The sequence below is a fragment of the Anopheles bellator genome, chromosome 2 (genome assembly GCF_943735745.2).
Source record: "Anopheles bellator chromosome 2, idAnoBellAS_SP24_06.2, whole genome shotgun sequence".
Lineage (NCBI taxonomy): Eukaryota > Metazoa > Arthropoda > Insecta > Diptera > Culicidae > Anopheles > Anopheles bellator.
The window spans coordinates 15,710,882-15,735,489 of NC_071286.1; the positions used below are offsets into that span (position 1 = coordinate 15,710,882).

Consider the following 24,608-nt stretch of genomic DNA (forward strand, 5'->3'; position numbering starts at 1 on the left):
ATTCTTTTGACCATCACGATAATTTTAGAACATTGTGTTTGGAACCTAGAACGTTCTGTGCCCAAAATAGCTGCTCCAAATGCGTCTTGATTCCGGATGGTTTGCTGGTAACTGCCGGTGGACGCGTTACCGGTTTGCTTTTGTTTGGCGAATCGCTGTGTGTTTAGGGCCTTCGAGTGGTCGGTTCCACACGGGTAACCTTTTTCGGTCCTTGGTCTTTCTTGGTCGAAACCTTAAGAAAGGGAAACAGATTTTGCGGGAGTTTTAAAAATTCACCTCTCGAGCGACGGCGCCCGGAGCCAAGTGAGCAACTTGGACTCGCAAAAGGACGTACGCCGTAAAGGACGTTCCGTGGGTTGACCGGTGGTCGGGTCCTATTGGGACTCCTCGAATCTCGAGTGGATCGGGTCATCGATGGTGAGTGGCTTTTCTTTTGCTGACTACTCGAGAGTGCGCTTTTGGCGCAACTTTCACAACCTCCAAAGGGCCATCCGGTCCCGGTCGCGGTCGAGTCCCATAAGGTTCTCTCGGAATCACTCTGAGCACGACGACACAGGAAATTAGATTAGCTTTCACTCGCCAGGCGGCCCCCGTGGGGCACCGAATCGGGCCGTATGGTTGTGGATATTGGGGATCATTCGCCGAGGAGGATGATTTCAATATAGATTAAATTTTGAGCTGCGACGGGACCCTGCACCTGAGTGGAGGTAGAAATTAACTTTCTAGCCAAGAACCGCAGGCATCAAGCGACCGGACCTGGTCCGGACCATCCATTAAGCCGGACAGCTTTTTTGCGTCACATACCAGCAGCAATCTGCAGCTGTCATAAAACGGGAACTTTCGTCTAATTCTGGACGAAGCTTCGTCAGAGGCTCCGGCGGCTCGGACGAGAACACAGTCACATCCGTGCACCCGTCGGACAGTGTCCAGCCCCACCCTGTCCCGATTTCGAAGGTGGATGGCCGAAAATTACGCAATAAAACCGTACCGTATATGACCTTCGCCGGTGGCGGTCAAGCGAACGCCTTCCTTGCGGAAGGCAATGAAACTTTGAAGTTGGACGGTTGGGCGGTGAAGGCCATGTGGAGATTAAATCGAGAGGAAGAAAATATGAGCATCATGTTGTAAAATGTTCGGCCGGGATTTTTTGTTTATGATCCACTCTCCCCTGAGAGGCGATGAAAATGCCATTGACCACACCGGGTGTGGTCCGGTCCGGGGCCCGGCCTAAGTACGTACAAGACACGGACGCCGGGCCCCGCCCGGGGGTGGCCCAGGAATGGCCGTAAAAGATTTATTTTTGGGTTTGTACGTTTACGAGCGGGGAGAGATTAAACGGTGCCCACTCATCTGCGGACCGCCATGCGGCGCCACGTGGAACAGGTCAAGCCGTTGGGCCTTTCTTGTTTACAGTTTTAAACACTGTTTTTATATTTATATTTATGTTTAGCATATATTTATAGCGGTACGGAAAGTTTTCGCGGACAGCGTTTCATTAGCCCATTGAGCGAAATTTTTGCCATGGTTTTCAATTTAAAGTTATCCGGTTTATGGTTTAGATATTGCCAGCAGGGTTCTATGCACTTTACTTATTTTTTATTTGGCTGTAAGCTTTTACTTTACTCTATACCTTACTTTTATGTTTTTATTTTTATTATAATTATTTTTTGGGTTACTTTTTTATTTGGCTTTAAAAATATGTTAGCGACATTCCCAAAAGAATAATTTGACTAGGTTTTTCAGCCCATTCAAAATGTAAAGTTTCACTCCAAATACAGGGCACTTGCAGGAATCGCTATTTTTTCCTCTTCATTCGTAGAAGAAGAGGCCGAGGAACATCATTTGATTGTGGAAGCTAATATTAAACATGCCCGAGCGGTGAAAACACGTTAGAGATGGTTTTGGCATTTCAAAAAATGTGATTTCGATCTGTGAGATTTCCCTATACTGTCGGATCGGACCCTGTCGATGCAAAATCGTTTTATTTCAAGAACTCTAAGCGCCCTAAAGTCTACCTATCCACTGCTAAGTTCAGTTGCTTCGGCTCAACCAAGATGTTCTGTGTGCGCTGGGATCAGCACGGTGTTTCTCCAGCTGTATTCTTCAGGCCTGCCGCCGTCAGATTATCACATTTTCGCTTTAATGGGACATGCAACAGCAGAGCGGCACGTCGCCGAATGCAAAGATGTCGAAAAATGGGTCGATGAATGGTTTTCGACGAAACGAAAAAGTTTGATTGGAAAAGAATCTACAATTTGCCTGAGCGATGGGAAAAATATGAACAACATCGGAAACTTGATAATTCAGTTCTAAACATTCTACAGTCAATGAAATGAAATGGTCAATTAGTATGCAAATGCAATCGTGAGAAAGTGTGTAGCCGTTCGGCCGTAATAAAACCTGCTCCGAATAAATGGATATTAATCATGCTCGGCCATCATCAATTCGCTCGCTTTCTCGGAAGCAGCGTTAGCCACCTTTCTGTGCTTACATTTTAAGGGTAATTTTTTGTAGCTCCTCCCGCTTCATGTTCCGAGTATTCCGCTTCCGATGTTCCCGCTCGGTGTGTTTCTTTTCTTGCCGCGATCGCCCTGAATTAGGCTTCTGCTTTTTGTCAGTGGACCCCGCAAATTGACTCACATTTTTCTCACACTTTCCCATTTTCCATTCCACAGTTCAATAACCGGCAACGAGCACGTAAACCCACCCGCCGGCGTAGTAATTGAAACGAACGAATAATCATTCATCATCGCCCGCCGTAGCGCCGCGAGCCATAAGATGGCCATAAAAAGCATGAACCAGGACGGGTAGTTATCCTGTCCCGTGCGGACAGGGGACGGTGGAATAAAAATTGCGATGCGTATTCATTCGCTCGTTTATGGGCGGTGAGCGGAAGGAATCGCAACCCATCAAATCCAATTTTCACGATCAGCGAGCAGCAGCTGGTGCACGGAGCCATTGCGCGCCAACATATATAATAGTCGCCCGAGGTGGAGTCCCCGCAAGGAGTCACAGAGAGAGAGTCGTTAGTGTGCCGTTAGTGGCTGACACGTGACTGACAGCGGCCTGCGGAGAGAGCAAGTTCATCAAAAGCAAACCGGGCTCGACGGACAGCCGGACACAGCGGCGACTGACTTCGCAATGGTTACGACTTCGCTGGACACCGTCTAGAACTTTGTGGTGGGAAGAACAAAAGAAGAAAGGCACGTGGGAGAAAGGACGCAGCGAGTGAATCGACGGACGTCGAGGACATAAAAACAAAAGAACCAAAGACCCCACTTCGGGCGCGGGGATTTGAAGTGCTCAGCAAACGGAAACCTCATCGGCGCGTCCGGCGAACATGACAAAGCCTCTTACATCCGGAAACTTGCTCCGAGCGCTTCGCAGGGCCGGATTTGTGGAGTAAAGTGTAAGCTCAGTGGCGACGGAGGACACAACCCGTTTGATGAGCAGTAGAGCCGAGGTCCGCCTCTACGGCCAGCTCAAGCGAATCAATTCGGTTTGCGGTCCTGGCTCCGGAATGCAGCGGATTTGGAAGTCAGTTCAATTGTAGTCCAGTTCTGCGTCGTGTGTCCTGGTTAGCAAGTTGAAGGGGATTCAATGTCACCGAAGGAGTCCTTCGTAACCGGCGTTACTGATACCATTTGTCGAGTGACTGAAGGCAGAGCGGCGGTGGTTTGATGTTCGGTACGATGCTTGGAGTCGAGACGGTCCTCGTCGGGTAGTGGGGATATGCAAACACACCTTAATTAGAAAATACCATAAGCCGTACCGCCCTCCTGGAACTCACCCGGTGGGGACCCACTTCAAATAACCATCGAGACGCCGTCTGTCAGAACACTGCAGCGTGTGGCCGGAAGGGCCCGAGAGCCGAACTCAGACCGGAAGTGAGGTGCTGGCGTGGTGAAAAGTAAACACTATGCTAAAACATTAATTTTTTACGATCCTCCTGGTCCCTTCGTCCTTGAGCAGCCTCTGGTTGTTCCGCTCGCTACCCGAAGGGCGCTTTATCCGTTGACTGCAGTGCAGCTTCGTAATCGACCTGTTGTGTGGGGTGAGAAAGGATCCTTACAAATTGGGGCCGACTTCTCGAGAAGACACGTTCGAAGCGACTGAAACCATGGACCGTTACGGCACACGCGTTGTCGCGGCACGTGGCCCGACGGAAGTAATGGCGGCGGCCATCTTTAAACATATCAACAGTTACGGTTGCGTTCATCTTGCGCTCATCACAATCCTACTTACGGTGTCGTTCCAGCCGGGTAAGTAGAAGCCTTGCGGTGTCTTGCGACGGGTCATATGAGTACAAAAAATATTGACAAGAGCTGGCAGGCTTCGCAGAATTTGCTGGTGCTTCGGCAAGCGGGTGGAAGAAAACTTTGCGAGAACTGTTGATATATTGCAGTCGGTGCACGAATATAATAAACCGTTGCTAAAACGGAAGTGCTTCGGAGCTCGTGCAGAGGAAACAAAGACCATGCGAGTGAACGGGATGCCCTTTGTAGGGTTCGCGCTCCGTCGCTCCGTCAGTCACAATAATTGACAACGACTTAATGAGAAAGTTGATCGTTCCTTCGACACGGATAGGGAGGTTTTCCGGTTTCTTTCGAATGCACTCCTCCGGCAACGTTATCCATGATTAAGCTGCTCGCTCGCTCGGTTTCCTAGGTACCGAGTGGCACAACAGTGTTGAAGACGTAAATTAAATCTTCAACCAGAGCGAAGCTTCCGACACTCGGTACAGGCTGCAACCTGAGCGATGTCTGGTTGGTACTAATGGAGACCCCATTTTACATACCCCTCCTGATGCTGGTGTGTAGGGTAGCATGATACGATTTTCCATAATGGATCAAGTGGAGTCATTGAACCAGTGCCCCAGATGGAACAGGGCAACGGAGCAACGACATCCCCTTTAGCAATAATTGGCAATATCGAACTGCCCCGTCCCGGTTGACTGCTGTAACGTCTTACTTCGGTAGCGTCTGTTAAAGATGCATACGAACACCCAGCGGGACTCGATGGAACGGAATTGGAATGGATGGTGCCATTCCAATGGTGCTTGCGATTTAATTCCGACGTTTTGGCCATTCCCCGAGCACGGATGCAAACATTCCTTCTGTGAAACGAGACCACAAAGAGCAGCACAAAAAAAAAACGAATCGATGCGTTGAAAAAGTTTCCTTTAGTGTCAGAGAAAGGCGGCGAGCAACGAATTTTTCGAGAAGTGCCGGTGGTTTTCGTTGTTGGCAGCTTGGCTAACTCTATTCACCAATGAAAGTAACCGTTTCTGTGGTCGGTACTTTCCGAGTGGACTCCGAATTCATGGTTAGTTTTTTTGTGGAAACGTTTCTTATTTTATAGAACTAACACGCGGGAGTGGCTTCCCAAAACGTCCAACATTCTGAGAAGGAGCACAAAATGTACCTGTATTTAAATTAAATTGTCGTTTCTCGAAAGTCCTGCCAGAAACATTCCATGCTGTGCTGTTCCAATTGGCCGTACAACAAAAGATCGATTCTGCTACCAATTGCAATGTTCCTTTAAGGACACATCAATATTTTCGCTCAATTAACGGAACAGAATGCAATGTTCCACGTTTTCCCTTTCTACCGATGGCCTGTCCTTTTCGGTGGCACCCGGCAGAAAAAGTTCACCCTTTGATGAAGCTTTTACATTTAGTCCTTTCCGCCGGTACGGTTTCTTCCACCGGCTGTCTGATGGCTGAATGATGGCTGAATAGTAAAGCACTCCGGGGCCCTCCGGCTACGTGGTTTCTGTGCGGGAATTTTTTTTAAATTCTCTGACCGGAAGAGAATTGAATATTGCATGAGCAGCACACGTTCCCACGTTTTCTGCTCCTTTTTGTTCAGAATGCCTTCTCCGTTTTTGTGGTTATGTCGAGAGAACGAAATTTACAGCCGATGCCGAGGAAGGAATTCAATTGCTTTTTGTGAACGAATCGGTGAATGAGGCCACCAGGCGGGCGGGTCTTCGTTACGTGATTTACGTGTGGTCCATGCTTATTTGCATGCGTTTACGTTGAATAATAATGTTCGTTCGTAATAGAATGAATTGTTATGAACGCCATTGAAATAGATTGTTTCAATAGCAATCACCGTGAATGTAACTGTGCAGCCGCTGTTATGCCTGTAGCCTCAATCAACCAGTGGGCCTAGACAGTGGGTCCGTAGATTTCATTTCGAAAAGAATAAAATTCAACTTTTTCAAATAATGGGCATAGTCGAAACAGCCGGATGGCTCCAATCAGCTGAGACAATGTAGGTGACTGACATCACCGACCAACGTTGATTGTTCTACATGACAGCAAATAATTTAATTTGTGTCCCTGCCGGCTTTAGTGCGCTCTTTGTATGTAATCTCCACCATGCGTCTCCATGGCGGTGCAAAACCACCATGCGCCTCCATCGCGGTAGGCAAAATGCCCCAGCATTGGATGCCGTTGGTTCATAATTTATGTCATTCCGTCCGAGCCCGAGTGTACCGCTGGGTGAAGCCCGAGACCACACCGGTGATCCGTGCTGATACACCTTGCTGCAGGCAGCATGCGGTAGCCGCTAGACTCTCTGCCAGTAGCGAGCCACAGCATTACACAGGGATTCTAGTGTCGCATCGCTCGAAGCGATAAAGCATTAAAACGAGCCCATCATAATAGCAGCCGACGAGTGGCATTTTTGATCCATCCGAAGAGAGTCCATTCGTCCCACAACTCCGGACGCGGCCGTCGGCTTCCGAATTGATTATCCACCGGACAGGGCAAACAGAAATGCATAATTAATCCAACCGTGCCACACACATTGCAAGCATTCCACTCAAGTAACGATCGAATGAAGCCTGGCCCAATTCCGATTGTGACCAGAGAACGGAACGTTGACGGCACTGGCCAGGATCTGATTGGAAACCGGAAGGTGGGCACATATTTTATTCATAAGCCAATTAACGTAAATCTTGAATTTGCATAACCTGCACAATGTTGTGAATCGTTTCGACAGCATTCGCTGTTTGCGTAAGGAGATTCCATTTCTTTCTCCCCAATACCCGGCGCATCCTCATATTTAAAGGGAGAGCAAGAAAAAAAGGAAATACCACCAGTAAAATGGCCGTAGATAATTGCAAAATAGGAATCCAATTTAGCGGCAGAAAATTGGGTAACACTGAATTCCGGTCCCACGGCGGGCGACCAAATATATGCAGGCCGGAAGCGAATTATATGTTGTCCCAGAAAATAAAAAAACCTCACCAATACACAATGGGCCACCAGTTTGCCAGCTCGATGTCGAATGATTTGATTTATGGGTTTTCTTTGCCAACTGAAACGCGTTTATGTTTTGGGCCCTGAGCTTAGCGATGGCGGGATTTCAATGATTTTTTACGTTCTGTATTTCATCTGCTCGTTTTATCCGATTTGCTCTCGTTTTCGTGTGGCAAACAAATTACTTCCCACCCAACGCTTCCCAGTCGATGGTATCGATTGCTTTAAGTGCGTCTCGATGAACGGTGCCAACAAGGCGTGTGATGATCCGTTCCACAACAATTACTCGGCCGCCATCCTGGAGTCACCGTGCATGGGCGGGCGCAAGGGCCGCGATGGACTGTTTCCGGCCACGTCGTGCATTAAAATTGCCGGATATTACGGTGAGTATCGTGGTGGTGGCTCAATTTACTGATCGCTTCGATTCACGATTCATTCCATTTTCGTATATCGCCTATTGTGGTTCATGTTTTAGATGTTTTCTGTCTATTCTATCATTTTGATTCTATTCTATGATTTCTATGAACTTTTTTTTCGATGTTTGCATCCATCAAGAGCAGTATCTTCGACTCTCGTTTGAATCTCGAATTGAATATGATAATCTGCCCTATTTATGGCAGTATTTGACCATTAAAACTATTCCCCCGAATCAATTAATGTGTTCGAAATCAATCAACCGCCAGTGTAAGCTCCGACATTCAGCATTTATTGTGGTGATGAAATAGGTTTTCAACAATATGGTTGCGCCCCTGTTTTTATCGACGAAAAGATATAGGAAAACGAGCCTTTTCAACCCAGCAACGAACAATGACCGAAAAGCCATAGCCACCCCATGCATGTTCTCGTTGAGGTCGTGGGGACAAAGCAAAACCCGGAATTGATTGAGTTCCGACAAAAAGTCAATCACTTTCCCATACATCCATCGTAGTGATAGCGTAGAACCGCAGCACGGATGAACATGGTCCAGCCTCCTGGCCAACACTTGATCCAGTAGATTCTGCACAGGATGCTGTCAGCATCGTCCGTGCCCATGTCCATCGGTTATTGCGAGGTCTATTTGGTTGCAGTGTGTCACTGATGTGGGACTTTTACTGTGTCTGGAACCCATGTTCGGGCCGCGTTCCACACGCATCATCAAAGTGCCACCAACGCACACAGAACGAAATATGAAACGAGAGACAAAAAGCATCATTTTGCCGATACAACGATAGGGCTGGACAAAGCATGGCCAAGCGTGCATTAATTGCAGCCATTCTGTTGCTGAAGGCCCGCACGTTGGCTGCACGTTGGCCGGAAGTGTGCAACGTGTGTCTTGTTGGGTGTGAGATTGATGGTCTTTCTGCACCATGCTTCTGTCCGGAACGTGATTGAAACTATGTTACAATCACCTCGCCGGCGCATGTTCTTGTTGCTGCATCGTAAATCAAGGCTTGGATCATTTAGGTTGGTGGTTCATTCAATAAACATTTGTTTTGGGAAAGTCTGTTTTAGATTTGCGTGGCACTTTGTTTTATTTTGCCTTTTGCTTTCTTACACACCCGTGGCATTCGTAAATGAAACGTTCGTTTTCTATGACCCAGATGACACCGGGGAAACGATTACCGTGAGGGGTTGCGCCCTCGACAGTGGCACGCTGACGACGGATACCGAAATCATTCGCATGTCGCACTGCGGCCGCTTCTACTACGATGATAGGTAAGATTTCGTAAAATCGAAAACTTTTCCACAGTCCTTCCTAACTTAAATTTCCGTCGAATGGTGGGATTTTTCAGATACGTTCACGGATGTCTGCAGAGCTGTAACGATGCCGATGCCTGCAACAGAGGTTCACGGCTGATGGTCGGACATACGGTGGCGTTTTGGTCATCGCTTACGATTGTCATGGTGGCGGTAGGGGTGCTGCTAAGGACATCCGTGTCATTACAGACTCCCAACCAGTGTCTACTCGCGACCGGAAGCTAACAACGTGAGGAAGAAAGCTAGAAGCGTCCATCAGAATATAATTCATTAGACCATTGCTTTTCTCGCTTTACACTCCATGGAACCATAGCTAACAACACCCAGAAGCTTGGCTGGAACGATGTTTATAGCATATCGTTCAATTATCATGCGTCTCAATTGAAGGGACACAAAAACTATGACCAAACAAGATGATCAAATCGATTGTGAAGTATAAGCTCTCAATGCACCGGGTTCGGAAGCAGTAGATTGTAACACTGTAGGTTTAATAAAAAAAGGGTTTGTTAGTTTGCTTGGCTGATGGTTTCTGAGGTGCTTAACTACTTAACTTGATAGGCAAGAGTGGAAGAAAGTGGACAAAATAAACAACCATTATCTACAACCTAAGGTGTAATCGAGGAAAAATCAAAACACGTGAAAGTTTAGAGTGCAAGATACAATTATTAGTATAAGCTAGTGATTAGAAAAAAATAACAAAAAAGAAAAAAAAACCGCTACCAGTGCCAGCCGTGAATCGAACCAAGTAACTATTTGGTTCTATGCAAGAGAAGCTCAGTAATGGATACGCGAAAACAATGAAAGGCAAACTAAATTGTAAATTTAAAACAGAGAACAGTGCTGCACGACGGGTGATTTAACGTAATGTTTTCGAAGGTCACACTATTCGCTGACTTTGCAATGCAGATTGAATTGAAATGATACAACACACACACACAAACACATATGATATGATATTTTATTAGGATAATAAAGGCCAGCCAGTCGAAAGCTATCGTTTCCTGCCCTTTTTTGGCCCCGGTTTTCCCTAATGCCCGAACTCGTTTTCCAACGAACCGAACCATCTGGAGGACTTGGTAGAAAAGTCCTGACGGTACACGGATTCGATAGTCTAAGAGATGGACCAATTTTACCTGTGCTTCGTTATAAACAGAATGTAGAAATGCAATAGTTTCTCGTTGACAAGATACGCGAATCATTTACTTGATCGAATGCGCAACGTACTGCGAACTTATTGTTGCCGTTGCCAGAGAACATCTTTCCTGACCACAATCAGACCAGAAACCGCCCAGCTGAAAAGCAGTCCAGCCGATTACAGGCGGCACTACTTCATCCAGTTCCTAGTTACGTGTTAATCCCGGTTCGACCGCAACTCTTAATGTTTATCATAGGTTTCTTTATTGGATTGTTTTAATTGTTTCTCTTATGGTCGATTGCCAAACAAAATGGCTCAACAGATGCTAGCGTTTTAGTTAATCGCTTCTGATGGTCTTACTTACGTGTGGTGTTATAGCCTGTGAGCGAAAGCGTGCTTCAACGCTGCATAGTTATTTTGATTCCTTGGTCATTATGCTTCCGGAAGAACTCCCATCTTTTTTTGGTAACCCCATAGTAGAATGAAAATGGTTAGAAAAGGCATATGTATGTTGTTGTGGTAAAGATGATCTCGAGTAGTTATTTTATGTTATGTTCACCACATAGTATCGATAACGCGAAAACATTGTACTAAAATATCACACGTAGTGTTACGGATTAGTGCATCCCCCTGCTGGACGGGTACCGAGGGTATGAAGGTTTCAAACGAAGGAAGTGAGGTTTTTTGTTTTAATTAAAATTGCCTTTTTGTGGTATAGTAGAGCACACGGAGCGATTGCGGGAAGCGATCCGATAACGATGGTAATCGAGAACTTCTCCGCAAGCAACAGCTAGTCCGAAACAAGCAGCAGCATCAACAATACAGTACGGCAGCACGTGTCTAAGAGAATATATCGGCACCTTGTCAATTTGGCAATCGGATCGGCAATTTCGAAACTAATTCACCATGCTGCCGGATAAACAATTAGTATGCAAAGCGTTCGAGTATATTATAAGTGCCTAATAAAACGACTATACCCTAAAGGACGCATTGAGCTGTAACCGCAAATCTAACACATCGCACAAAGCTTATTACAATCACTCATAAAATAATGCACACTAATACTACTGAAAATCGAATCAAACCAACATGGACACGCTTTCGTGCACAAACTCGAAAAGGAAGCAAACAAGAAACAAACTACGGTCCCAGGAGGGTTCCACTACCAGAGTTTATTTATCCCTGTTTGGTTTATTTTTCGACACCACGAGCAGAGGAGCGAATAAACTAAAGCGAATAAATAAACCAAAATGATCAACTGTACATAATGATCAGCAAACATACAAATATACTTAAATGTGATATCCAAAGCAAGAAGCAGCAATGCAATAGTCGGCATGCAATGCATCAGTGCACCGTTGCGATTGCTACTAGGCTTCAGGGAACGTCGTTGGACCAGGGGGCAAACGATGGGAGGAAGCTTGCCGTTCAACATACATATACTACAAAATCGCACTAGTCGATTGTACGATACTGCATATTGATAGAGCAACGGTAGCGGTAGCACTCAGTCATTATCAATCAAATTGATCGTTGAAATACCCATTAAGGCACCTTCGTCAAAAGTAACTGTAAGTAGGAAAGTTTCGTATTTAAGTAGCGAGGTCGGTTATCACTCCCGGGGCGCGCCTTGGCAAACAAGAAGTAGCAGCAGCGTGGGTGGATTGGTCCATAAAGTTTGTTACCTAAATTGTAATAGTAAACCATAAGAATTACACGGTACATTTAAACTACAAAGCACCAACAAATTATTGTCCCACATAAAAGGGCGCATAAGCATGGACCTAGTTGGCTCCTAACGTACGGCAGACGTATGCAATTAACCAAAAACGCACGACGAGACCAACCAGAGAGCGGCCACTTGGGCGGGAATTGTCTTATCCTTCGAGGTGGGAAGTCTTATCCAATACAGATTAATATTATCACTCAGCTAGCTATCGATGTGAACACGTGTGAGAGGAAGGACGAAAGCATATTTCACGAGAATAAAACACAAATGTTTCCTAACAAATACGATTTTTATTTTTTAAGTTTCGATTCTTCGGCAAATCATGCCAGCATAGTTTTGGCTGGGTTCAGTTCGGTTCTCTCTTTGCTGAATGTAGTTAAAGCGAACTGGTGTCCGTCCGAACACAAACGCATGCGGCTGCCATTGACATCGACAGCTGGCGCACCAAGCTTAAACAGAAATTCAACTGAAACCCAATATGAAAAACGTTTGCTAATACAATAAACGTTTTTATTTTCAAAAATACACTTTGGGTGCAACAGAAGTCGCTTGGTTTGCCTAGTAAATTATAATATACTTTCAGGTGATAATGGAGAGCATTAGTTCTTCATTCTTCAACGCCCGTCTCATCCTGTGGCACAGCAACTGGCTCTGAAATACGATAGTTGTGCCTTAAAATTATGAACGTTATTTTCACGTTATTATTTATCTGTTTTTGGTATTGACGAGAAACCAGGCACGTGAAAAAGACTAGCGGAAAAATCATGCTTATATTCAGGTAATATCGTAATCATGTCGTTACCACTGGTGGGTGAAAGTTAATGTTGTATCTGCGCTAATAATAATACCGCTACTTATCGCTGCCGTCGCCAATAGGCAGTTGGCGTGCTAGTAGAGTAAAATGAGTTTATCTTTAGTTAGTTGGCTTTAGTTCGGCAGGAATTAATCGTAATGGTAAGCATAAAAAAACAGTAAAATCTTGACTACGATAGATAAATAGACACACCTGGATAAGATGTAATGATAACACTTTAAGAGGATACCACCTTCCCTGGAAACCAACGGACATTACTTTAGAGTTCAACGTTTTTCAGAATCGCTGCGGAACCGCTTGGCAACTCGACGTCCGACGGAGGGACAAACTTGCCGATCACACGCACGTTTTGTTGTTCGATGAAGTTTTTATGCATCTCTTGCTTTAGCTTTTCGAGAATGGCGTAGTTGGGCTGGTTAATGGCCGCCTTGCTCTGCAGCACGGTAATCTCCTGTTCTTCTTGTTTCTTTTCTTTGTACGACTTGACCGACCGATTGCCGTACAGCCGCAACAGTGAGCCCCAGGTTTTGATGTGTGGATGCAAAATCTGCAGAATCGCCTGCGAGGCGCGCTGCTTACCGTCGCGCTTGTTCTTGCACACCACCGTCGCCGTGTGCTTGCCGACCGTCATGGTGAACTCGTTCTTCCGGTGTTTCATCGTGTTCACCTCGTAGTTGATGTGCACCTCGCCGAGCCCAAAGTTACGCTGCAGACAGGTCAGCAAGATTGCATGCGGTGACGGTTCCGTCGTCTTGGCACAAAATTCCGCCACGCGTGGGTCTTCTATTTTGATCTCATCGAACACGGATAGTTCCCGCAAGTCGGCCGACTGCGACAGCGAGCTACCGACACTAGAGGCATTCTTGGCCTCCTTGCCGGTGATCTTGTCCTTCATGTCAGGGATTAGGATTTCTAGTGTCTCGCGAGCAGCTTCACTTTTGGCCTGCTTCTTGCTCGTCCCGTAACCGGTGCCGTACTTGAGGTCATTAATGGTGACGGTGGCTGAGTAGGGCGTGGCGGCGTTTTCCAGCTCCTTGAACTCGTACGTCGGTTGCCGTCGCAATGCGTGCTGCACGTACTCGTGGAGGATGCAGACGTAGCTTTTGCCGTTCGGATTCATGATCCACTCCTTCTTCGGTCGAGCATGCGGATTGCCCTGCTCGTCTTCCATGTTCAGCATCGGAAACGTGATTAGCTTCGTGCCGTCAGGCAGCGTCGGTCGCTGCAGGTTCTTGATGTGTTTCCTGTGCTTGGTAAACCTGCGGCGTGCGGCCCAAGATTTGAATCGCAACACGCGTACCGTTTTGAAGTGGAATAGCTGACTGCAGTATTCTACCACGGCGTCTGCCGTGAGGGATTGGGCTTTCAGATTTTCCGTCACGGTTTCGATTTGGGCACTCACCTTCAGGGGAAGCAACTTTACGTTGGCTTGCGCTTCGGCCGCACTCGTTGCTCCGGCGATCATCTTGCTCAACTGCAGATTGTGCAGCTGGCGTACGGTTCCTGTTCGCGGTACGTTTGCACCGTTTTCGACACTGTCCGATGCTCCACCGTTAGCCGTTGGAGCCTTGGCGGCGTCGTTGGCTGCTGCCTCCCGTGCTGCCGTGGCCGCTGCAAGTTCTTTCTTCAACTGCTGTTCCTTTTCGAGTGCTTTTCGATAGTTGAGGCAAGGAATGGCGCTCAGAGGGATCTCATGTTTCTAAAATAGTAGTTCATCTGGTAAACATCTGCCTCATCCGCCCCCCGAGCGACGCCTCAACTTACCCTTACGCTTCCCGGACCGAGAAAGTAGGGCCGGGACGCGACACATACCCGTGTCGTTTTGTGGAGATACAGTGGCATGCCGCTTACGTGCGTCGCTTGAACCCAACCCTCCGGTAGGACCTCGAAATGATTGCGACCCTTCTCGTCGAGAACCTTCTTAAAACGTTCCTCATACGGTTGCCTTTTGTTCGAGTTTCGTAGTTCCTCCGGCAGTCCTTCGTCCAGCATGGTTTCGATATCGTCGTAGTTGACATCTGAGCCCTCGGAGGTGTTGTTTTCGCTTTCGCCACCTGATAAACGTTTTGGGGATCAACAAAGCCGTTACCAAAATGTATCGATTTAGAGATTGTTTTCATACCGTCTCCATCCGAATCGCAATCCGAATTGTCTCCCGTGACTTCGTCCAGAACATCGAACTCGCGCAGATTTTCTTCCGCTCTCTTCGTGACGAGTTTAATCCCATCGTTGTCACGAGCAGGGGATTCCGGTTCTAGCTTGATTCGTTTGGCCATAGGACATCCACGAGCATCGTCTCCGCTTTCTGACAAGGCGTCCGCCGATAGCTCCTTTTTTAAATGCGGTTCTTCATTCATTTTGAAACGTTTCTTCACATTAACCTAAGGGACAACGTTCCCGCACTGTCGCCGCACTACCTCGCAGCACACCCGTCCCGAACGGTTCCGGTAAATGGAGCAGATAACAACCGAAGCTTGCAATTTTCTACCCAACCAGCCAATGATGAACAAAATCAATCTTTCTTTCCTATGCGGAGTGTGTGGCACTAAACTGCATGGCAAAATTGAGTGTTGCTCACATCGGTCAGTGGTAGAAAATCGTTTCACACATGGATGAGAGGCCAGCGGATCGATCGGTGTTCCTGGCTGGCCGGAAAACGCTTTGGAACGGTCGGCAAACACACTCGCGCACGCTACACTGAGACGGGGATGCGATGCTTTCTTGCAGAAACCTGGCGCCCTGGCGTTCTTGAAACAACAAATTTTATACCAAGAACGTCAAGCGTTTAAGTTTCTCACAATGCTAAGGATAACAAAAACACCTGCATGATGTTGGATAATATTTCTGAACCTCCCGAATGGCTGCAAAAGATCAACACGCGTTTCACTTTTGACAGTCCGCGATGGCGTCAAAATTTTGACAGTAGGTTGTCAAACAGCGAAGCGTTACGAAGCGTTACGAAGCTCGCACAGTTTCTCGAACTTCGTTTCTCGAACTTTCGAACCCAAGCACGTGTAACATAAAAACCGTTGCTCCGTTCGCGCTTTATGCGACGGAAAAGACGTATAATAAAACTGTTATATGTTTCGTTTGCAGTAAGACCATTCAAGAGGAGCGAATCTCCCGAGTGAATTTAAAGCCACATAATACTTTCGGTTTTAAAGAGATTCGAAGTGACGAAACGACTGATTATGATTGGGATGTTAAATTCCTAAGCAATAGTTGAACATTTGCATAATCCCCTTTAAATGAAAACAGCGAAACCATGTCTGAGCTTAACATTGCTGTTAACACTTCATTTTCACAGGCCGGCGTGAACGCATTTTTTCATCGGAAACTGCACCCTTCGATGTAGCCCGTCGCTAGGTTAGTGGGCTTTTCAGTCTGGCCGCTGCTTGTTGATGGTCAGCTGAAATGTTTGTACAAGTCAACGATCCCCGCCACTATGCCCCACTGGCCGTCAACATACTGGATCGGCGGCGCGGCAGCATAGGGAAAATCGCAAAAATAATTGCATAAATTATGTGATACGGCGGTACGCATTTTTTCTGCTTCCGTTACTCGGACCACCGTCGAAACCCCACCCCTGACATGGCCCATTATGCCATTATGCACGCACCGTGCTCGCGGAAAATGACGAACTCGCGCACGCGAATGGCCCACCGATTGCAGCAAAGGGCCCTCGAATTGCGCGGAAAATGGCTCGCCGTGGCGCAGTTGCATTCCTGTTGTGAGCGTGAACGGTGGACGCATCATGCTTCCCGGGCTTTTGCTGGTGGCGGTGATCCTCCTGGCGGTGACGATCCCCTGGTACTGGTCGCAGCTTCTTCGCTGGGCCGACGGTATTCCACGTGCCACACCCTGCCACCGGTGGCTCGGTAATTTGCGCGAGTTTTTGGGCAAAAGCCCCAGCGAAGTGTTTCTGTTGCTCGATCGACACTTCCGGCAGCACGATCGACTGTTTACGTTCCGGTTCGGGCCACAGGTCGCGATCGGCGTCACGCACCCGGAGCTGGTCCAGAAAGTCCTCACGCATCCGGCCTGCCAAGCGAAATCGGACGTGTATAAGGTGGTTCGCCTCCCGAACGGGCTTTTGGCGGCAAAGTGTAAGCAACCAGTCCGATGTCCGACCGACGTGCGGTGCCAAGATAACGGCCACAATTTCTCCCGCCGTGTTCCAGATGATGTGTGGAAAATGCATCGCAAAACGCTCAATTCAACCTTCAACGCCCGGATCCTGGAGAGCTTCGTGCCGATCTTCAACGATTGTACACGACGGCTCGTGGGGCGGTTAGACCGCTACACACGGCCTGGCGCGGGGCCGTGCAACATCCTGGAGTACATTTCCGCCTGCACGCTGGAGATGATCTGCCGGACGTCACTGGGGGGCCAAGTTCTGGAGCGCGATGGGGCCGAGCAGTTCATTAGCAACTTGGAAGTGTAAGTGTTGCCCAGGCTCGAGTTTGAAATGAAAGGAGGTCTGTGGTTTGCTCACGGGAGCATGCCCTCAAACGTTGTGGCGGTTGCTAATTGTGAAACTTTCGTTTTCACTGCCGATGGTTTGCGGTCCCCAATTAAAGGTACCCGATTCCGTCACAATGTGCCCGCATGATGGGCGGTGTTCTGCGTCAGTGGCGATTGTGGGCGGAGATTTTACAGGAAATCTCATAAATTTATGGCCAGTGAAGATAGCAGTTTCAATTAGAGGCTTGATCGTGATTGCGTAATGCGGGTATGGTTCGTAATTACATGTCAGCCATCGGAGCTGAAATTTATTGCTCGGTTTGCCAAACCATCTAAATTGTGTTGAAATGCTAAACAATCAATCAGTGCGGCTGCTCATCGAGCGACTTGTTCCTTAACGATTCCTACAGAGTTGAAGGATGGCGGACTTTTTTTTTAGATATCTGATAATTGGACTTTATATTTTGTCGCGACAGTCTCTGAAGAAAGACACACAAGTTCGAGTTCGTGTGTCTCAACATCCTGACGAGTAGCGAAAGTCCTTACCATTCCATAACCTAGGCTTTTAATGCAAAAATCAAATAACAAGCTATCCTCTGTTCACGCGGATCAGCGCACTGAAAACGATAGGCATTCGGATATTCAACGTTTTCCTGCACATCGATTTCATCTATCAATTCACCGAGCTGTACCGGAACGAGATGAAAGCTATCGGCGTGTGCCAGCGTTTCACCAAAAAGGTACCCCCCATTTAGACTGATTCGCTCAACGGACATCTGACGGGTTCAGTCTATCACTCCGACAGATAATCCAGGACAAGCGGGAAGAGATTGGGCGAACCTTCATTGAGACCGGCATCCAGCAACGGCCGACCGAGGAGACGTACAAGAAGCCTCAGATATTCATTGACCAACTGATGAAAATTCCGGCCACCCAGCCAGGTGCCCGTCACTTTTCGGACGACGAAATTTCCGATCACATCTACACGATGATCGTGGCGGTAAGTTGGTAGCCAAGCGTTTCCATTACCCATCCTTGACACCGTCAATTCGCAGGGCAACGAGACGTCGGCAACGCAATTAGCGCACACCTGTCTGCTGCTGGCCATGCACCCGGACGTGCAGGCCAAAGCGTACGCCGAGGTTTACGAGTTGCTCCCGGACAGTGCCCAGGAGGTCACGATCGAACTGATGAAGGACCTGGTGTACCTCGAACGGGTTCTGAAGGAAACGATGCGTCTGATGCCGGTGGCTCCGCTCATCGGACGGCAGAACCTTACCGAGCTCGTCCTGGACGGGCACCGCATTCCGAAGGGAACGATGTTACTGTTCAACTTCTACTCGCTGCATCGGCGCAAGGATATCTGGGGCCCATCGGCGGACGAGTTTGATCCGGATCGGTTCGCAAGGACCGCACCGCCGTACCATCCGTACGCGCACCTTCCGTTCAGCGGTGGTCCTCGTGGTTGTATCGGATACCGATACGCGATGATGAGTCTGAAGGCGCTGCTGGCGTCGATTTTGCGCAACTACGAGCTGACCACGAGGCTGCGTTACGAAGACATCCGCTTCCAGTACCAGATCTCTCTGAATCTTGCATTTGCCCACGAGGTGCAGTTGCGCCGCCGGGACTAGTGGGCCCCAAACCTGGCAGTGGGTGTTAATAAAGCTAGCGCAACAGTGCCCAGCTAGTTACTTCAATGCTAATTTGTGTCGGCGTGTGAGCTTTGCTGCTATCCACTGGGGGCCATCTTATTTTTATTTACAGATTCAATCATCGGGACATTAGGGCAAACAATTAGCATCGATGCGGGTGCGAGGAGCGATGTAAGCTGTCATCATCAGCGCCGGGCCTATTTGTTGTCTTTGCTCCTGCCGTCTACCAGCGCTCGGGTCATAACGCAGCGCGTGAGATAGTAAGCTTTCTCGCACGTAGTTCCGGCTGCCCCGGAAGACAGAGAATCGGTAGAAGGATAAGAAGAACGTCTCCCAAGGGGACTCAGACGACGTGCTACACTTACTCATCTCATCCAGACACTCGTCGATCGTCTCGCCAGCGGTGGCCCAGCTCAGTGCCAGCGCTTGCTCCTTGTTGACTCTATCGTCCTCCGTCAGGATTCCGAGCGCCTTCAGATAGCATCGGACAAAACACTGCCCGTCCGGTGGTGGGAAAAGTTTCGTGAAAATGAAAATCGATTACCCGTCGAAGATAGCCGAGTTTCGCCCGAGCGTCACCCCCCTTAACCCACCAGCGGTATCCGGTCCGTTTCGTCCGGGAAGCTTCCGGTTTCGTTCAGCTCGTTCCAGTACTCGGTCGTGATGATGAACGTTCGGTTGCACTCCGTGATCGCTTCTTGGGACGACATCTCGGGCACCTTCTTGGCGGTGGCCGGATCGGCGAGCAGCCCGCTGCGCTGTTCCGCGTTGTCGTTGTTCAGCATGCTGCAACCGACGGCTGCCCCCAGGGCGACAGCGACGGCCAGCAGGAGGCCGAACCGGGAATGCATCGCGCGAAGAAAACCCTTGTCCGTGCCTTGCTGCCCGTTTTTCCTTGCGTTGCGGCTTGGGGCGCTTCGCGCAAAAACAGACCATTAATATGCAGATAGTTTTTCGATCGCTGACAGCCCGGTCGACCCGAGCTGCCGGCGGATCAAAGAATGGCCAACAGTTTTCGCTTTCGTCGCACGATGGGGATGTTTTGTTGTGGGGCTTGAGAAAAGCTTCAGCCCTCCAGACATTGTGGCCCATGTCGTGCAAGACTGCAATTAGTGTGGCGTGGAGATGACGCGGAGCGGAATGAAGCGAACGAAAGTCATGGGGCCATCGTTCGGACTTGGCAGTTGTAATTTGTTTCGGGTGGGCTTTTCTTGCCGCTATCTCTAGATAAAGTGTGCGCTTTGTGACCGGACCTGGGGCAAACACTGTGCGAAACAATTTAATTGAAACCCAAACCAGGAATGGATTTGTTCACTTCCCAAACGCCTCTCATTTTGCAATTACTTAATTGCTGTGTTTGTGAGCTACAAAATCGTTCAAAAATATTGCTAATTGAATTTTCCGCCGCAATTATTCAACTTTAAAGAGGGTTAGAAAGTGAAATTTCGCGCCACGGCAGCCATTGAAGCGTGAACGCCGACGGATTGGTCTGCACACAAGTTCGGGCGGGCGAATTTTCCAACGAAGCGCCCCACTTTAAGTTTCCTTCGGCAGGCTACATTTCTGGCTTGCCGGACTCTGTTGGGACCATAATTCTAAATGTGAAACGGAAGCAGCATTCTCGTTACCAACGGTCGACTTGTTGAAGCAAAATAATTTGCCATTCCGTTCCATTGTTCGGCTGTGGCACCTTTGCGAGGACTCGGCCCAAAATGGACCGCGACCGGATAGACCGCGAAGGGCATAGATCAGCCAAGCAGTGCTGGGGTCTCTCGTAAACAATCCCCCGGTCAGCAAGTGAGCCCCGTCAGGTCCACGATGCCCACGCCCGGACGTGCAAAAATATGATTCCGCTAGACGGAGCGTAACGAGGCAGCAGATCGGTCGGAAAAGCGGGAAAACGGGCGTATCCATTTGCATTAGAAAGGAAAGCGAAAACCGCGCCACGCACAAAGGCACGCAAAAACAAACTGCTTCTAACGGGGCGATTTAAAAAAATTATTATCGTCTTTCAGCCCCCCCGTTCGAACGGCTTGCGTTGTTATCCTTGGCGATGTAAAAATAGGCGAACCCGACCGCCCGGCCCCGGTGGGCGTTTGGTGCGGAAAATATGATAAAAGGAAGTGGTATCAATTTCACGGGATGAGCATCGCGAATTTCCGTCCCCGACCGTAGCGCGGTGGCACTAAATGTGGCGTGCATGATTCGTGCCGCCAGTGGGCGGCTTATTTACGGCGGGGGTGGAGGTGACCGGAACTTGCGCAACATGAATCCTAAGAACTTCGCTCGAATTCCGCCCGATTGTTTTTGTCGACGAGCGGCAAAGTGCGTTCGCCAAAGTTTGCTTCCAGCCATACCGGCTTAGCGCAAACAATATCTACGGTCCTTTCTGTTTTGCGCGAAGCCAAGCACTCTGGGACGATGGCGCCAGGTGTTCTGGCGTAAACATTTGTCCGCCGTTTCTTCGAAGGCTCTACGGCGTAATGCGCGACACTTTATCGAGAGTGAATTTGCATTACAAGCTCGGCTTGGCAGATGGTGGCCATTTGTCGAAAAGTGAAAATTGCTAACGGAACGGCCCGAGCTGGCCAACCGAAATTCAATGGCTTGTAACTCACAAATTGGTAAACTAGTATAAACTTACGCTTGTAGGAATGGAACACACCAATGGAATGGCAGGAAGCTCGATATGAATACAAATTATATGCTCCATCACTCCTAAATGGCAATCGGTTTCAATCACCGAAGCAAGTCATTCAAGTCTCGAGACTCGTCCGAATACGAATACAAGAACCGATCACGCCTCAACGCAATAACCTTGCCCAGTTATATGGTTGCCGCCACCGAGCATTCTAAGGATAATTTATGCTCCTGCCAATTCGCAAACACATGGAAAATCCGATTTGGCCCCAAGATCTTCTTCCACACGAGCCCGTCCGAGCCAGTGGTACATGAGTAAGCACATGTAAATCACACGAAGAACCAGCAATCAATTATGGAGGCTGTTCTGAGGCAATGTGCCAACGTGGCCACAACGTTTGGCATCCGGTGGATGGGCTTTTCGGCAAACAATCGGCAATCGATTGACCGGCAGTTTGCTTCTCCGATCTCCGGAGTTCTTCTGTTCTACGCCTGTGAGGCAGGCAATCTGCACAGCACGTAACGAAGAAAGTATTCAAAGGGAGCGCATTTCCCGCAGGGAATAACAAAATGGCCAAGTGCAGAACGTATGATGAAGTAGTTTTTATCCTGGAACCATCGTGTCGTGTTGCACTACCTTCCTGGAAATTCCGTAAATTCATAGTTCAAAAATGGAATGTTTAACCAAAACAAATCGGGTAAATTGGATAGGAATTTCACTTCAAACATTTCAAAAAGTGTTTCACATCACAGAATGTGTTTTGCGATACCGCATGCTCTCAATCAATAATCAATGTATGTCGTCTAGTGCCGTAGATGCCGTATTCCACTGTATTCCAATCGACAATGTGCGACGAACAAACTTCCTAAACTTACTTTTCACTTAAACAGTCACTTGAAACACTTTTCGATTACTACAATGTTTAGCTCAGTGCCAGCGCGTCGGATGCACTAAGTTGCCCGCTTGAATGGAAATCGAATTTATACGAGAAAATCCGATCCGGAACCGTTGTCGCGAGGCTTAGTTGCGTTTCCTCCCTTCGCAACCTAGCCAGCCAGCGGTCTGTTATGATGGACAATTTGATCGAATTACGACGACCTACGGGCGACCCAACTTCCGACATCTAACCGGTACGCCGCGTCGGTTCCGTTGCAATTTGGCCCGACATTATTTGCATCCACTTAGCTGACGTGTCATCAAAGTTGAATGAACAATTGTAGCAAACGCAAGCAATTGAATTATTTGACGTGGCTTTTTTTTTTATTTCGACGAATATCGCCGCCATGTGACAGCGGGTGACAACTATTACTCCCGGGAACGTTATTGGACGTGCGTTGTCCAAGGTCCGGAGTTTCACGTGCTCGCCCGTTTTCCTCGCGATCTTTTAAAGAAGTTAATTTCCCTCGACACGCATATTAAGAAACGGTACACGGCACGGAACACGAAAGTAGTCGCGCAGCAATTTCGAGATCTTGTCCGCCGTAGTCTACCCGCAGGGAAACAGAGTGCGGTGTACATGGCGTAGCGAACACATAGCTCGACGACTCAAAGGATCAACGATTTTCCTCGTCCCACTGCACCTGGAATTTCCGTCGCTAACGGAGCGCTGAATTCCAGCAAAGTCGAAGACGACGTTCTGTTCCAAGAAAATCCTCCAGCGCCACCGTTTGAGTGGCTGTCGCAGCGTTGGGAGGCGGATGGCGAGGAATTCAATTTTGTTGTCACATTAAACGGGCTCCACATGTACCGCTCGGTCTTGGTGGAACACAGGTCACAGGAGGAACTACATCACGGTATAAATTTTAAAACAGTCCTTTTGGCCCGGAACGGTCGCGGATGACAGGGAATCTTAACAGCAATTTGCAAGTGCTCTGCGACACCGTGTGGCAGTCGATTATCTTGCTTAGAATAAGAGGGTCAGCCAGATCACTTCGAACGCTTTCTGGAGGTCCCTTTAACCGGCACAGGACCCGCTCTGGGTGGTGGTCTGCCACTCAATTACGAAGGTGGAAATAATTATCCTCGAGGTGATGATGGATGAGGAGAGAATCCAGACGATGTACTGTTGCTATGACCAGATTCAATTTATTGTCCAACCAACACTCGGTCCACGTGGCACCAGGAGCACCACAATTCCGTTCCATCAAGTCGACAACCCTCCTCCGTCACACCCTAGTGTCCTTTGTTTCGGTTGCTGTTGCGGTTGCGGATGCTGTTGCCGATCCGGTTCGGGAGGCCACTGCCAATGTTGGACGGCATGGTGGCGTTTTCGGCTCCACCGACTCCTCCGGCCGGGTTCTCGGGGACACCACCACCGGCTGGGTTCTCGGGAACCCCACCAGCCGGAGCCTCCGGGACGGTCATGTTCATGTTGTTGGCCATATCGCCCGGGTTCGTCTGGTTTCCTCCGACCGGCATCTCACCCACGGACGGTGGTGTCATGCCTCCGGGCAGCTGGTCAAACTGCGGCGTAGCGTTGATGGCTGGCGAAAAGTTGTACGGAGAGCGTCAGACATTGTAGCGCAGGACACGAAGAGTCTCGGACACTTACCCACGATGACCAGCAGGACGGCGAGAGCCACAACTTTGAATGCCATTTTTAATATCCTGTGCAGGTTCTGCGGAGGGTTCACTGCCAACGGGCGCTACTGTGTGCCGGCTTGGGGACCAGGGCGCCGTTTTTATAGTTGAAACTTTCTACCAACTGACGTCCCCGGCGGGTGCACAATTCATGATAGCGACGTAATTAGTCAACGCTATCTGCTACAAGTTGTTTGAAACAGCATATTCATCGGCAAACTTTTTTATGAGTGGCGCCGCTGGCCACTGCACATTGCACCACCCGGCGTTACATTACGCTTCGTTGCGAGGTGTAAATTTCATTCCTTTTTTATCTGTCGCTGTAAATTCCTTTTTCGCGATAATGGCGCTATGTTAAGCAGACACTTTGTGAATGAAAACCGCTGCGGTCGCCCTTTTGTGGAATGTTGGTGCGAATTCGTGCACATTAAATTTATATTATTTCTTCGTCACCTTTATTTAAGACCCGATCCTGATCAATAAATTATTGGAGTATTGGATCGTCCTAAAAAGTGGACCCGTGGACTCGTTTTCAATTCACCGAAATCTGCGAAATGAATATTCAATCAAGCATTTAATTAAA

At 48.4% G+C, this 24,608-nt stretch overlaps 5 protein-coding genes across 5 annotated transcripts; 2 read left to right on the top strand and 3 right to left on the bottom strand.

The window, feature by feature from the left end:
• The first annotated feature begins 7,484 nt into the window (after positions 1-7,484).
• On the top strand, positions 7,485-9,232 carry LOC131210752 (uncharacterized). The gene is made up of 3 exons (XM_058204045.1): positions 7,485-7,653; positions 8,851-8,965; positions 9,043-9,232. Exons 1-3 carry the CDS (start codon positions 7,509-7,511, stop codon positions 9,230-9,232), a joined length of 450 nt encoding a protein of 149 aa, XP_058060028.1. The 5' UTR covers positions 7,485-7,508.
• A 3,398-nt stretch (positions 9,233-12,630) lies between these two features.
• LOC131209055 (microprocessor complex subunit DGCR8) lies at positions 12,631-15,114 on the bottom strand. The gene is made up of 3 exons (XM_058202027.1): positions 14,808-15,114; positions 14,450-14,739; positions 12,631-14,384 (listed from the first exon to the last, which is right to left on the bottom strand). The coding sequence occupies exons 1-3, from the start codon at positions 15,040-15,042 to the stop codon at positions 12,945-12,947; spliced, it is 1,965 nt and encodes a 654-aa protein (XP_058058010.1). The 5' UTR covers positions 15,043-15,114; the 3' UTR covers positions 12,631-12,944.
• A 1,325-nt stretch (positions 15,115-16,439) lies between these two features.
• LOC131209197 (cytochrome P450 4C1-like) lies at positions 16,440-18,783 on the top strand. The gene is made up of 5 exons (XM_058202202.1): positions 16,440-16,791; positions 16,867-17,125; positions 17,763-17,889; positions 17,955-18,149; positions 18,205-18,783. Exons 1-5 carry the CDS (start codon positions 16,440-16,442, stop codon positions 18,781-18,783), a joined length of 1,512 nt encoding a protein of 503 aa, XP_058058185.1.
• Positions 18,784-18,942: 159 nt separating this feature from the next.
• On the bottom strand, positions 18,943-22,386 carry LOC131209353 (general odorant-binding protein 84a). Its single transcript, XM_058202406.1, has 4 exons — positions 22,321-22,386; positions 19,398-19,719; positions 19,170-19,299; positions 18,943-19,090 (listed from the first exon to the last, which is right to left on the bottom strand). The coding sequence occupies exons 2-4, from the start codon at positions 19,653-19,655 to the stop codon at positions 19,002-19,004; spliced, it is 477 nt and encodes a 158-aa protein (XP_058058389.1). The 5' UTR covers positions 19,656-19,719; positions 22,321-22,386; the 3' UTR covers positions 18,943-19,001.
• A 1,231-nt stretch (positions 22,387-23,617) lies between these two features.
• On the bottom strand, positions 23,618-24,042 carry LOC131211261 (uncharacterized). The gene is made up of 3 exons (XM_058204666.1): positions 23,997-24,042; positions 23,795-23,928; positions 23,618-23,743 (listed from the first exon to the last, which is right to left on the bottom strand). The coding sequence occupies exons 1-3, from the start codon at positions 24,040-24,042 to the stop codon at positions 23,618-23,620; spliced, it is 306 nt and encodes a 101-aa protein (XP_058060649.1).
• Positions 24,043-24,608: the final 566 nt, after the last annotated feature.

What these genes read in the sequence shown, in the direction of transcription:
- LOC131210752 (XM_058204045.1), top strand. Translation starts at nt 7,509, where the DNA reads ATGAACGGTGCCAACAAGGCGTGTGATGATCCGTTCCACAACAATTAC. An exon ending in TAAAATTGCCGGATATTACG is followed by an intron (nt 7,654 to 8,850) that starts GTGAGTATCGTG and finishes TCTATGACCCAG; the next exon opens with ATGACACCGGGGAAACGATT. An exon ending in CGCTTCTACTACGATGATAG is followed by an intron (nt 8,966 to 9,042) that starts GTAAGATTTCGT and finishes GGGATTTTTCAG; the next exon opens with ATACGTTCACGGATGTCTGC.
- LOC131209055 (XM_058202027.1), bottom strand. Translation starts at nt 15,042, where the DNA reads ATGAATGAAGAACCGCATTTAAAAAAGGAGCTATCGGCGGACGCCTTG. An exon ending in TTGCGATTCGGATGGAGACG is followed by an intron (nt 14,740 to 14,807) that starts GTATGAAAACAA and finishes AACGTTTATCAG; the next exon opens with GTGGCGAAAGCGAAAACAAC. An exon ending in TCGGTCCGGGAAGCGTAAGG is followed by an intron (nt 14,385 to 14,449) that starts GTAAGTTGAGGC and finishes CTACTATTTTAG; the next exon opens with AAACATGAGATCCCTCTGAG.
- LOC131209197 (XM_058202202.1), top strand. Translation starts at nt 16,440, where the DNA reads ATGCTTCCCGGGCTTTTGCTGGTGGCGGTGATCCTCCTGGCGGTGACG. An exon ending in CGGGCTTTTGGCGGCAAAGT is followed by an intron (nt 16,792 to 16,866) that starts GTAAGCAACCAG and finishes GCCGTGTTCCAG; the next exon opens with ATGATGTGTGGAAAATGCAT. An exon ending in TCTACACGATGATCGTGGCG is followed by an intron (nt 18,150 to 18,204) that starts GTAAGTTGGTAG and finishes GTCAATTCGCAG; the next exon opens with GGCAACGAGACGTCGGCAAC.
- LOC131209353 (XM_058202406.1), bottom strand. Translation starts at nt 19,655, where the DNA reads ATGCATTCCCGGTTCGGCCTCCTGCTGGCCGTCGCTGTCGCCCTGGGG. An exon ending in AAACGGACCGGATACCGCTG is followed by an intron (nt 19,300 to 19,397) that starts GTGGGTTAAGGG and finishes CCGGACGGGCAG; the next exon opens with TGTTTTGTCCGATGCTATCT. An exon ending in CGAGTGTCTGGATGAGATGA is followed by an intron (nt 19,091 to 19,169) that starts GTAAGTGTAGCA and finishes CTTCCGGGGCAG; the next exon opens with CCGGAACTACGTGCGAGAAA.
- LOC131211261 (XM_058204666.1), bottom strand. Translation starts at nt 24,042, where the DNA reads ATGGCATTCAAAGTTGTGGCTCTCGCCGTCCTGCTGGTCATCGTGG. An exon ending in CGTCCTGCTGGTCATCGTGG is followed by an intron (nt 23,929 to 23,996) that starts GTAAGTGTCCGA and finishes ACTTTTCGCCAG; the next exon opens with CCATCAACGCTACGCCGCAG. An exon ending in TGAACATGACCGTCCCGGAG is followed by an intron (nt 23,744 to 23,794) that starts GCTCCGGCTGGT and finishes GGTGTCCCCGAG; the next exon opens with AACCCGGCCGGAGGAGTCGG.